At 56.2% G+C, this 12,811-nt stretch overlaps 2 protein-coding genes across 9 annotated transcripts in view; both read right to left on the bottom strand.

The window, feature by feature from the left end:
- Positions 1-103, bottom strand: part of FATE1 (fetal and adult testis expressed 1) — an 11,689-nt gene extending 11,586 nt beyond the window's left edge. For both annotated transcript variants that reach the window (XM_014955269.1, XM_014955267.1), the window contains exon 1: positions 42-103. The gene's annotated coding sequence lies outside the window, so the exon portion shown is untranslated. The remainder of the gene's footprint in view (positions 1-41) is intronic.
- A 1,562-nt stretch (positions 104-1,665) lies between these two features.
- PRRG3 (proline rich Gla (G-carboxyglutamic acid) 3 (transmembrane)) overlaps positions 1,666-12,811 on the bottom strand; it is a 12,357-nt gene continuing 1,211 nt past the window's right edge. Inside the window, exons 2-6 of one of the 7 annotated variants that reach the window (XM_014955272.1) lie at positions 10,384-10,426; positions 7,528-7,688; positions 6,435-6,631; positions 4,506-4,666; positions 1,666-3,992 (exon numbers count right to left, since the gene is read on the bottom strand). In XM_014955272.1, the coding sequence (XP_014810758.1) occupies positions 3,459-3,992; positions 4,506-4,565 (594 nt within the window). In that variant the 5' untranslated portion in view covers positions 4,566-4,666; positions 6,435-6,631; positions 7,528-7,688; positions 10,384-10,426 and the 3' untranslated portion in view covers positions 1,666-3,458. Of the gene's footprint in view, positions 3,993-4,505; positions 4,667-6,141; positions 6,632-6,998; positions 7,508-7,527; positions 8,270-8,306; positions 8,939-10,346; positions 10,429-12,811 lie in introns of those variants that run through there. The other 6 variants (XM_014955274.1, XM_014955273.1, XM_014955275.1 and 3 more) reach the window with 6 other exon arrangements.

Genomic DNA, 12,811 nt, shown 5'->3' with positions numbered 1-12,811 from the left:
GTTGGAAAAGGGAGGGGGGGAAGGAAGGGGGGGGGACTTACTTATTTTTTTTGCAGTCCAAGGCTACTGTCGGACCTGTAAACAGCCGCTCCCGCTGCCAACGGGGGCGGGACGGGGAGGGGGGGGGAACCAGGACAACCCGCCCTCCCCGCAACCCGCCCGCCACCCTTAAAGCCACAGCCGGGCTAATTAACGAGCTAATCAGCGCGGCACCTCCCGGTGGGGGAAGGGGACACCCCCTCCACCCCCCCGGCGGGGGGGGGGGGGGGGGGGGGGGTGTTTGCGGGCGAACCAACCCACGCTTCGAGGTGGGGGCTCAGCCTGGCTCCTCTTGGTACATCCCCGTGTCCCCCCGTGTCACCGTGGGAGCCCCCCCCCATCCCGGGATAGGAACGGAGGGGGCGACCATCCAAGCGCCGGAGTTAATCCCCCCCGGCTCTCCGAGGGGGGAGCAGCGCTAAAAAAATGATCCCTTTGGGATGAACGCCACTTTCAAACGCTTCTGAATGGGGCCAGAGTTCCAAGACCTGAGCGTAAAATCTCGTATTTTTTTGAAAGGGCTTAAAATAAATCCCACGCTGCCCTAGTCCTGCTATTTAAAGGGGATTATCTAAGAGGTTTAGGAGCGCGCGGAGGGACAGCAAGACAACTTGTGCACCTAAATCCCCTCAAAGACCTTAGGAAATCCCTCCGCCCTTCACCCACCCCCTGCTCAGGGCCCACAGGAGACACCCTCCAGCTCCCACCCAGCGTTGCACCCCGCAACCCAGGGAAGGCAAAAATCTCCTGTGGGATGTGTGGGGTTCGTCCCCAACCTCCAGAGATGGTCCCCTCCTCCCCGGGGACCGCGCTGCAGCCGTGCCCAGGGTGGGTATCACTGCCATCCTTCCACAGCTGCCTCCATCACCCCTCAGAGCTGACCCCCAGCCCCCACCATGAGTTGTGCCCAGCGAGACATGCCCCACCATGGGAAAAATCCACCCCGTGCCACACTCCATCACCCCTCAGAGCTGACCCCCAGCCCCCCCCATGAGTTGTGCCCAGCGAGACATGTCCCCCCATGGGAAAAATCCACCCCGTGCCACGGCTGTCAGGTCCTTCCCCTAACCCCGATTTGCTAAGGCTGAAAGGCAGAATAAAGGCCTGGGAGGGGACAGACAAGGTGCCAGCAGCTGCCAACCCCACATGTCCTGCCCCAGGAATGCGGAAGAGCCTCAGCTCAAATAAATCCCACGCTGCCCTAGTCCTGCTATTTAAAGGGGATTATCTAAGAGGTTTAGGAGCGCGCGGAGGGACAGCAAGACAACTTGTGCACCTAAATCCCCTCAAAGACCTTAGGAAATCCCTCCGCCCTTCACCCACCCCCTGCTCAGGGCCCACAGGAGACACCCTCCAGCTCCCACCCAGCGTTGCACCCCGCAACCCAGGGAAGGCAAAAGTCTCCTGTGGGATGTGTGGGGGTCATTCCCAACCTCCAGAGATGGTCCCCTCCTCCCCGGGGACCGTGCTGCAGCCGTGCCCAGGGTGGGTATCGGTGCCATCCTCCCACAGCTGCCCCCATCACCCCTCAGAGCTGACCCCCAGCCCCCACCATGAGTTGTGCCCAGCGAGACATGCCCCACCATGGGAAAAATCCACCCCGTGCCACACAGACAGTGAGGGTTTTTTAATAAATACCTTTTTTTTGTTGGTTTTTTTTTTTTGCACAGAAATATACCAAGTTTTACAGAATACAAACTGCAGGGATAATGACCGAGCATCAAAGACAGAGGACACACAGAGCCCTTCTGTCTCCCTCCGTTTTATTCCAGGCTCTGACCCCGATGCTCGCTGTCAGGTCCTTCCCCTAACCCCGATTTGCTAAGGCTGAAAGGCAGAATAAAGGCCTGGGAGGGGACAGACAAGGTGCCAGCAGCTGCCAACCCCACATGTCCTGCCCCAGGAACGGGGACGAGCCTCAGCTGTGGGCTGAGGACACCTTCTGCGAGAGCATCGCTGGGGCAGAGCAGGGTTCAGGCAGCCCATGGACGTACAATAGCCTTTCAGTGCTGGTGGAGAGACTGGTGCTGGGGTGAACACCAAAGGGTGGCAGTGCTGGGAGTTTCTGGGCTACTCCTGGGGGGGGTTGGTGAGCACAAACCCCCCTTTGTAACCCATCAGACATGAGTGGGAAAGGACAGCCCCATTGCTTGGACCCCAAAAGCAGCTACCCAGGAAAAGGGGACGCTCTGGTCCCACAGCAAAGCACCTTGTTCTGCCGTGCCCTGGCACCACAACCACCCGGTGGTCAGGTGCAACAGGGTTTGGTCCTGCTTCTGACCCACCAGCATCACCACATCATGGCATGGTCAGTCAGCTCTCACCTCTGTCAGCAGGCCCTCCACGCCATGGCCATGGCCACCACGCACTCTGCAGGAGAGTGGGGTCTCCCATTCCCCTTTACCTGCTCTGGAGGACAAACAGCCCCAAAGAGAGAGGCCAGGCAGGACAAAAAGGCTTGGGGTCAGCACAGGGGACATTTGGCCCATCTGCAGCCCACCTCTGGGGCAGACACCAGCCAGGCCACGCTCCAGGAAAGAGGAGCATCCCCACTGCTTAAAGCCATGGGACCACCACCTCGAGGTCAGAGATGACCCCATCGACCAGCTCCACCACAGCCAGCCCTCCAACTGCCCGGCACCCCATAGTGGGGAAGCAGAGAGTTATCAGGAAAAGGACCTGCTGCTCCAAAGTCACTTACCTCATGTACACACGAGCCTTTCCCCCTTTCCAAAGGGATCTAGGAGATCAGAGAACACCTCCCTGACTGGTCCTCCCTGATCTCCAGACAGCGAATATTGCTACAGGCACCGCAGGCCGGAGCGGGCTCCCCACTCCCACCACTGGGGCAGCAGACCCACACAAGGGGGGCAGTTTCTCCCCAAACAGAGCACGGACACCCACTGTGGAGAGGGACAGAAACTCACCACACCCCTTCTTACATCCCCAGCTCCTAAGTGGGGTCCCGAGCAGCAAAAAAGGGGGCCCAGCGAGGAGAGGGGGGGTAAGGCTGAGCAGCACCCCAGGGAGGCAGCGAGGCTGGTTTCAACCATGGGAAATGTGATGGGGGAGGTGAGAAAATCAAATGCACCGTGGGGAGACCCCCGCATCGAGCCAGGAAGGAGCTGCCCACTCTGCTCCGGCTGCTACAGCACTTACAGGAGCTGGGGAGCAAGTTGGGGCAGGAGAAGGCTGCCTGGCTCCAGAAGCCACCCCCACAAGCCCCAGCCTCACCCCCCACTGGGGTGGAGGACAGACGGCGATTTTTTTTTTGGTTAGGAGGGTAAGGCTATCGTGTGATGGCACCAGCTTGTACAGGTGAGATGGGGTGGCACCTGGAAAGGGGGTCCCGGGCACGGCGGAGGGTGGGTGAGTGGGTGAGTGTGAGTGTGTGAAGAGGCAGGAGGGAGGCAGACCCCTTATTTTGCAGGGGCAGCGGCCACGATCTCTTCGTATTTGGGTGGTGGGTCGTTGTAGGAGACGCTGGTCTCCTCCCCACTGCTGCTGCTCTCCGGGTGGCCCGTCACCTCCTCGTAGGAAGGTGGAGGGGTGGCACTGGACAGTCTGGAGAGGACGGAGACGGAATGCTCCGGAGGGCAGAGGGTGCCATCTTGCTGGGGGGTGCCCCCAGCTCTGCCATCTCCAGCCACCCGGTTGCTGGCTTCTCGCTGATACTGGGTTTCTCCTTGGCTTTGCGACCGCTCCCGGTACACCATGACCCTGGGGAGGCTGCGTCCCGTTCTGCTGGCCAGGTATCGGTTCTGGGCATAGGAAGGGCGGTGGCGGGTGGCCTTTTGAAGCTGGCACCTCCAGATGATGAAGAGGGCGATGACTATCAGAAGAGCCACCCCCAAGAGGGGCACCACCACGTACATAGCGTCTGAGCGCTCCGTGTTGTGCCCGGGGTCCTTGACAGAGTAGACAGAGTTGGTGTAGCCCTTCCAAAACTCCATCTGTGGTAGGAACAGAGAAGCAACCATCATGTGCTGGAAGTGGGACCCCCTGACCACCACCACCAATAATCACTGCCCTCCCTCGGCCCACAAAAGGGCCAGTTTTTCAGCCATCCCCCCACCACTCTCACCAGGGCTGCCAGCATCGGAGGCACTGTGGGAACCAACACAAAAATATCAAATATCCCTCAACAGCAGTCAACAGCCCCCGTTACCAAGTAGAGAGAAACTTGGCTAACACCATCCCCAGCCTGGAGGGTCAAGGACAACACCACAAATTTCCCACATGTGCCACAGGGGTGCCAGCTCAACCTGCAGCTGTGGGCAAGGTGTCCTGGCAACGCCGAGGTGAGGGCATTGCCCGGGAAGGGAAAGCCACGCTGGCAAGCAAGGCCACAGCATGCAGAAGAGGACAAGGGGAACAGGAGAGGCTGTTCTTTCCTTCTCCACCCCCAGCTTGCTGAGGTGTAAGCCCTCACGCATCCACTGGGGAGCAGGGCAGGACCAACGCACCGTCTGCTCCTTGTTCTCGAAGACTTCCTTGACCTCCTCATAGCTGCAGACCTCCTCCATGCACTCCCGCTCGATGGTGCCCTGCCGGATCTCCTCCAGGAAGCCGTTGGCTCGGGGGAAGCGCTTCAGGATGGAGTGGGCATTCCTGGCCCCCAAGAACACTGCAACAACACAAGGCAGAGACACGTTGAGCAGAGACAACCCCACGCTTGGCCTCCTTCCCACAGGCTTTTGGTGATACAGGCATCCCAACCACCAAAAGCTCAGGGCTATAATTCATTTAGCACAGCAGAGTGCCCATTGAGGGAGAGCACACCCAGAGGGGCACAGGGCTCTTGGGGTCTGCCCGGGGACATAAAGCACCAGGAGCATCCTTCCAGCAGGGCTGAGATGTTAGAGAAATTGGAATCAGCAGCTGCAGACCATATCAGACAGCTGAAGATACAGAAGGCTCCAAAAACACTTGTTTTCAACCTCTTGCCCTTGATGGGATTTCACCTTGCTGCCCCTTCACTGCAGGGCAAGGAAAGGTTTCTTCTTATATTCAAGTTTGGGCACAAACTTGAATATAAGAAGTTCCACCTAAACACGAGGAGAAACTTCTTTAAGTGTGCCAGAGCCCTGGAACAGGCTGCCCAGGGAGGTGGTGGAGTTTCCTTCTCTGGAGACATTCAAAACCCACCTGGACAAGTTCCTGTGCAACCTGCTCTGGGTGGACCTGCTTTGGCAGGGGGGTGGGACTAGATGATCTCCAGAGGTCCCTTCCAACCCCATGTGATTCTGTGAAGAAAGCTGGGACACCAAGCCAGGCCTCTCCACTGAGACACGGGGCCAGCACCGAGATGGATTCACAACACACAAGTAAGTTGTGCATCACCCCACAACCTCCTCTCTTGCTTCACACCTCCACAACCCCCCAAGGAGGGGGACAGACAGCCTGCTGGAAGCTGGTGTCCCCACTGCCAGCTGCTCTGGGGCCATGCAAGCTCAGGTGGCTTCAGGGACTCTGTTCAGCTCCCAAACAGGGCTACAGGAGAGATGGGAAGGAACTCTTTATGAGGGAATGGAGTGATTGGATCAAGGGGTAAGTTTTAAAGTAAAAGAGAAGAAATTTAGATTAGATATTAGGAAGAAATTCTTTGCTGTGAGGGTGGTGAGACACTGGAACAAGTTGCCTGGAGAATCTGTGGCTGCCCCATCCGTGGAGGTTGTTCAAGGCCAGGCTGGATGGGGCTTTGAGCAACCTGGTCTGGTGGGGAGTGTCCCTGCCCAGGGCAGGGGGGTTGGAACTGGAAGATCTTTAAGATCCTTTCCAAACCATTCCATGATTCTATGATTAGCAGCCTTTTAGCAGAGACCAACAGGTTTCCTTCTGCTTCACCTTCCATATATCCTTCTAAAACAATACAGTGAGAGTATCTGTAAATGTCAAGGCAGGGACAAGATCATGGCAGAAGCAACTACTACTGTGTGGCACCATCCCATGCTTGGAGGCACCGTGCTCTTTTTGTGCTGTGTAGGTGCATTTTCCCCCCGTGATTTATTAATGGCTTGCTTCAGTGAGAGAGCTCGCAGAGGGCTGAACCACTGAGGTGTGAATGAAGAGCAGCATGAATGATGTGAGTCAGAGACCTTCCCTCAGAATCGACTTTATTATGCAAAGCTTTTTTTTTTTTTTTAATCTTTTTTACAAGGACAACTGAAAAAGTGTTTTCAAGAGGCACAGAAGGCATCTCGCAGGAGGGCAGGGATCAGTTTGCCTTGGCTTTTGCAGTTGAGGAGAGCTGTCCTGGCTGGAGAAGGAGCAGGTTGGCAGGGACCTGAGAAGGCTGACCTTCTCTTGAGCCTTTCCAGAATGAGATGAAATTTTACAAAGGCACCATCCATTCTGCAAATGTCCCATCCTTCGGTGGAGAAGTCTGGCCTCACCTCCTTTGCCTCCCGCCTTGATCAGGCTGGGGTATCAACTCTCCCCTTCCTCAGCACTTGCATCTCAGCCTCCTTCCAGCTTCCTCCTCGTGCCTTGGAGCAACAAGCTTGGCCACAGATCTCACCGTGAGGGTTTTCCATCCCTGCAGACACCAGTCACTTGAGCCCTTCCCTGCTTTGCTGTGCTGAGCTGGCCACTACGGTGGGAAATAAAAACAGACACACGGGCAGGCAGGTATCACAAGCAATGTCCCAGCTGAAAGCATGCTGAGATGGGGGTACATGCCTCCCCCCACATCCAATTTCCCTCCAGGACTTAGAAATGGCAGAAGAGCAACAACTAAGTCACTGTTCCCTCCCCTCTTTCACACAGAAAGCGTGAGGAGCTCCCACGTGCCTGAGGACCAGAGGAGGGAAACCAATGGCCTTCAGGAAACAAGAGCCTTGCCGACTCTCACCCAGCCTGGATGCCCAACTGGCAAGAAGAGCAGACAGCTGAGCAGGTACTGTCCCCAAAATGTAGGGCAGAGAGGATTTCCCAAGCCCAGCAGCCTCGGTACTGACCCTTTTTGCCTCTCCAAGTCTCCCCACACCAGCTGGAGAACCGGTGCTCAGGAAGGATCAGAGCTTTAGGCAGGGGGAGCGGGAGCAGGGCTGGGTTCACCGTGTCCCTGCTGGGTTTCCTGAGATGCTGGTGGCCCCTGGTGGCAGGCAGGCTTGGTCACACCATGACCCCACCACTCTGCCACCCGCAGAATGACATTCTCTGCAGAACAACATGTGGCTGTGGCTGTGGAAGGACAGCCAGGGCCGCACGCTGCAGGAGAGCATGTGATGGCAAACATGCTGACCACCACATCCCCCTCCTGCACGTCAGGGTCACCACGAAGGGGACTGCTTGGCAGGGGACACTGCCACCACAGGGACACCTCCCACAACCAGTAAGCGCTGGTGAGGGAGAAAAGGCAGCAGTGGAGGAAGGTAGGGACCCTCCTCATTAAAAGAAGATTCAAACTGCCTTTTAAAAACACTGCCTGAAGATCTCTGCTCCCTCCCCCAGCTAGCACAGCACAGAGAAGGAAAGAAGGCATACCTGTCACCTCGGGGGGGGTCTTCCTCCTGCCCAGCGTGGCTGCTGCCTCCACCTTCATAGCTGGCTCTGGTGACAGCCCAAGCACATCCCGAGATCCCAGCCAGATCTCTACATCTCTCCTTGAGCTCCCACCGCACGGCCGCACGCAGCCTCCGCGCAGGCTGCCCGGAAGAGCGAGGAGGAGGGGGGTTGAGTCCAGCTCTTTACAGACCACACGCCATCCTCCACCCTGCACCCTTGCCAGTCTCAGCCCGGCTCTCCATGCCAGGACGCAGCCAGATCCCAGCAGGACCAACTCAGGCAGCTGCCCATCCGCTGGGAATGCAGAGCCCCGGTGCCACCGGCCACACAAGGCACTCTGGCCCCCGGGATGGGCAGCTCGTGGGATGCCCGTCGTGGGCCATGAGGAGCACTGTTGCTAGGAGAAGTCAGCGCAGACCAGCAACCCTGCCGAGGGGCCATTAGCCCTCAGGGAAGCCCACCTTGCACAGCAAGCATCAGGGAAATAGAGAATATGCTGCAGCGTCCGGGGAGTCCCGGAGAGGCCAGCCCTTCAGCATCTCCTCTCCACTCCCACCTCGCACAGGGGAGAGAGAAGCACAAGTCAGGCCAGACCTCAGAGCTCATCCAGGGATAATGGCCAAAGGCATCTGCTCCCCACAGAGAATAACACCCCCCCAAAAAGCACAGGCACCCCTTCCTTGAGAGGTGGCTGCCAAACATCCCCTTTCTGCAGCACCACCTCCACCACCTCTCCGTCTGGACTGTGGAACACTTACTTGCCATGCTGCCTCACTCGGCTACGGGGGTGCTCCTGCCTACCTGCAGGGAAGAAAACAGGAGAGTCACCGACAGCTTAAATTTCACCCCCTTGAAGCCCAAGACCTCCATTTCCCAGGGTCAGATTCAGGCAGAAAGAAGGGACAGTCCCCAGCCAAGCAGTGCCTCTTCAGAGAGCCAAGGACTCTGGCTGGAGGGACTTGGGGCACCCTCAGCTCTGTGAAAGTCTGGGGCAGGTTTCTGCCACCCTTGTGCTGCACCAGCCCAAGGGGAGCCAGGACCCTGCCCAAGAAGCCCAGAGGGTGGTTGCAGACAAGGGAAGCAGGAAGGGAAGAACTGGATGAGGGAGAGTCCCTGAATCTCATCAGCAGAGGAGAAGACCTGCACATCAGAAGCTGCTGGGAGCAGCCAGGTCCTCTTCCCTTCCAGAAGAGATTGATGGATACAGGTAAAACTGTCATCCCGTTTTAAATACATTTCACAGCCGTGCCCGTTCTCACTTCTGCAACTCCTACCCACAATCTGCAATACACAGGGCCATACTGTTTTCTTCACTGCCATAAAGCCAGAAAGAAAAGCATCATATGCATCTCCTAAAGGTTGCTGGGCCAAGCTAAGGGCAGCAGCAAGAGTGCCAGAGCTCCCTGCACAGCCAGGACAACAGCTATCCAGCTGGAAAAGCACCTTTTGTGCTTCAAAAACAAAACTGAAGTAAACAAAACCCCACAAGAGTAAAGCAAAGTCCTGCAGAAGCAGAGTATATCCCTCTCTGCTCACAGGAGGGGTTTCACTCACTTGTTTGTTTTTCATGCTTTGTCTTCTCCCTGTGCTCGATGCCCACCGACCAGACTACCCTGGGCAAACTCATCTCCTCTCACCTTGTGTGACATCAGGAAACAGAGGGGACAGGACTAACCTACAGGGATTTATTGCAGATGAAGGAGCAAACCCGCTCAGAAGCAGCAGGAACTGATCCAGGACTTCAGATATTCAAAGTTATCCCAAAAGCACTTGAATCTGCTCAGCTGGAGCAGGGTCAGGGACAGCACAGGGCCACCATGAACAGGGACAGCGGGGGCTAGAAACTCATTTCTCATTTCATGTCAAAGGCAGGAATCCAGAGGCACAGAAGGGCTGGTACACACCACCACAGCGGGCACCACCTCACCTAGAGCCACCCTCTCAGTAAATCTACCACCTCTCCTGGCCAACAGCAGGTTTTCTGTGGTTTCTGAGGTTCCTGCCCCAGAAGCGGCAAGAGGCCAAAGAAGCCCGGAGCTGTCTCCAGAGGCAGAAAGCAGCTTCTTTCCAACAGTTTGCAAACCTCAGCCTGGAGTTCAGGCAGGACTGAGGGAAAGCAGCAGAGCACCGGAATTACACAGGAGGGGTCTGTCACCTTCTGCGCCCCACAGCCCACACCGGGAGGACTTTTCTCAAGAAACTGTGCGCCCAACTCCTCTTTTCTGAGCTGCTCTGGGGGATGTGAGAGCATCTGAGAGGCCTCCGGACCCACATGTTGCCCCACAGGCTGCCTCAGCTCTGAGCAAGGACTACCTGACCTGCTTTTGTTATCATCAGTCTTCACAAAGAGACCCAAACCCACAGGATAAAAGAGCACATGGCATGAAAAACTTGACACAGCTTCCACACACCACCTCTGTATTGCTCGTCACAGGCATTCTCCTCCTTTAATAGACAGGAGGGCAGGGATACAGAAACAACGATATTCAAGACCAGATTTGTCAGGACCCCCAGCTCCGTAACCCACGTCATACATCAGGCAACACATTCAATGCGTCAGGAAGATTTTATCTTTTCACTTTTTTTTTTTTTTTTTTTCCCCAATTCTCTTTCTTGTGTGGGAGGTGTCATAGTGTGATAGAATAATTGTCTTAACAAAAATAAATGGTTGTGGGTCCTTTGAACAATAGCAAGGCTTCAGCAGCAGCTCAGCCACTGACCCTGCAGGTCCTGCCATGCTGATGGTGCCCAAGCCCTCTTCCACCCTGTGGGTTTCAAGGCTCTTTCTGCAGCACCACCTCCACCACCTCTCCGTCTGGACTGTGGAACACTTACTTGCCATGCTGCCTCACTCGGCTACGGGGGTGCTCCTGCCTACCTGCAGGGAAGAAAACAGGAGAGTCACCGACAGCTTAAATTTCACCCCCTTGAAGCCCAAGACCTCCATTTCCCAGGGTCAGATTCAGGCAGAAAGAAGGGACAGTCCCCAGCCAAGCAGTGCCTCTTCAGAGAGCCAAGGACTCTGGCTGGAGGGACTTGGGGCACCCTCAGCTCTGTGAAAGTCTGGGGCAGGTTTCTGCCACCCTTGTGCTGCACCAGCCCAAGGGGAGCCAGGACCCTGCCCAAGAAGCCCAGAGGGTGGTTGCAGACAAGGGAAGCAGGAAGGGAAGAACTGGATGAGGGAGAGTCCCTGAATCTCATCAGCAGAGGAGAAGACCTGCACATCAGAAGCTGCTGGGAGCAGCCAGGTCCTCTTCCCTTCCAGAAGAGATTGATGGATACAGGTAAAACTGTCATCCCGTTTTAAATACATTTCACAGCCGTGCCCGTTCTCACTTCTGCAACTCCTACCCACAATCTGCAATACACAGGGCCATACTGTTTTCTTCACTGCCATAAAGCCAGAAAGAAAAGCATCATATGCATCTCCTAAAGGTTGCTGGGCCAAGCTAAGGGCAGCAGCAAGAGTGCCAGAGCTCCCTGCACAGCCAGGACAACAGCTATCCAGCTGGAAAAGCACCTTTTGTGCTTCAAAAACAAAACTGAAGTAAACAAAACCCCACAAGAGTAAAGCAAAGTCCTGCAGAAGCAGAGTATATCCCTCTCTGCTCGCAGGAGGGGTTTCACTCACTTGTTTTTCATGCTTTGTCTTCTCCCTGTGCTCGATGCCCACCGACCAGACTACCCTGGGCAAACTCATCTCCTCTCACCTTGTGTGACATCAGGAAACAGAGGGGACAGGACTAACCTACAGGGATTTATTGCAGATGAAGGAGCAAACCCGCTCAGAAGCAGCAGGAACTGATCCAGGACTTCAGATATTCAAAGTTATCCCAAAAGCACTTGAATCCGCTCAGCTAGAGCGGGCTCAGGGACAGCACAGGGCCACCATGAACAGGGACAGCGGGGGCTAGAAACTCATTTCTCATTTCATGTCAAAGGCAGGAATCCAGAGGCACAGAAGGGCTGGTACACACCACCACAGCGGGCACCACCTCACCTCACCCAGAGCCACCTTCTCAGTAAATCTACCACCTCTCCTGGGCCAACAGCAGGTTTCCTGTGGTTTCTGAGGTTCCTGCCCCAGAAGCGGCAAGAGGCCAAAGAAGCCCGGAGCTGTCTCCAGAGGCAGAAAGCAGCTTCTTTCCAACAGTTTGCAAACCTCAGCCTGGAGTTCAGGCACGACTGAGGGAAAGCAGCAGAGCACTAGAATAACACAGGAGGGGTCTGCCGCCTTCTGTGCCCCACGGCCCACACTGGGAGGACTTTTCTCGAGAAATTGTGTGCCCAACTCCTCTATTCTGAGCTGCTCTGGGGGATGCGAGACCATCTGAGAGGCCTCCAGACCCACGCGTTGCCCCACAGGCTACCTCAGCTCTGAGCAAGGACTACCTGACCTGCTTTTGTTATCATCAGTCTTCACAAAGAGACCCAAACCCACAGGATAAAAGAGCACACGGCATGGAAAACTTGACACAGCTTCCACACACCACCTCTGTATTGCTCGTCACAGGCATTCTCCTCCTTTAATAGACAGGAGGGCAGGGATACAGAAACAACGATATTCAAGACCAGATTTGTCAGGACCCCCAGCTCCGTAACCCACGTCATACATCAGGCAACACATTCAATGCGTCAGGAAGATTTTATCTTTTCACTTTTTTTTTTTTTTTTTTTCCCCAAATAGCAAAACACCCAGTGTCAGAGCTCGGAGACGCTTTATTCCAGTGCAACAACAACAAGCCAAGGTCTAACCCAAGCCCAGGAGCAGGAGCGACACCTGCGAGAAGGGCAGGCATCCCAGACACGTATTTTTATTTCCACCTGCAAATTCCCCAACCTCTTTCCCCCCCTGCCCGGGCTCCCACGAGCAGGAAAAGCTGGACCACGGCAGGTTCTGACGCCGAGGAGGCGAGCAGCATCCCTCCCTCCTGCCCCCGCAGAGCCATGGATGCCAAGAGAAGCCTGGAGCTGGAGGCTTGACCGAGCAGACGCCCACCCAGTCCCGGTCCCCCCCCCGCCACCTCCGTACACGTTCGTCTCCTCTATAAATACCCCATCGATAGGAGGTTGCCAAGGCAACGGTGAGGAGGCGCGAGGGATGCGGGCTGTGAGAGTAAGGATGCTGCAGTCACACATTCGTGTCTCCCCCGCTCCCTCCCTCCTCCTCCTCCCCGGGGGCTCCCCCCATCTCCGCCCCCGCTCCCGTCACCGGTGCCAAAGGAGGAAATCGTGCCGGTAAAATATGGTGGTGGCGGGGGGG

This window comes from Calidris pugnax, unplaced genomic scaffold, assembly GCF_001431845.1.
Source record: "Calidris pugnax isolate Ruff unplaced genomic scaffold, ASM143184v1 scaffold38, whole genome shotgun sequence".
NCBI classification, from domain to species: Eukaryota; Metazoa; Chordata; class Aves; order Charadriiformes; family Scolopacidae; genus Calidris; species Calidris pugnax.
Note: the sequence above shows the minus strand (reverse complement) of the source record. Positions and strands in the feature narration are given on the sequence as shown.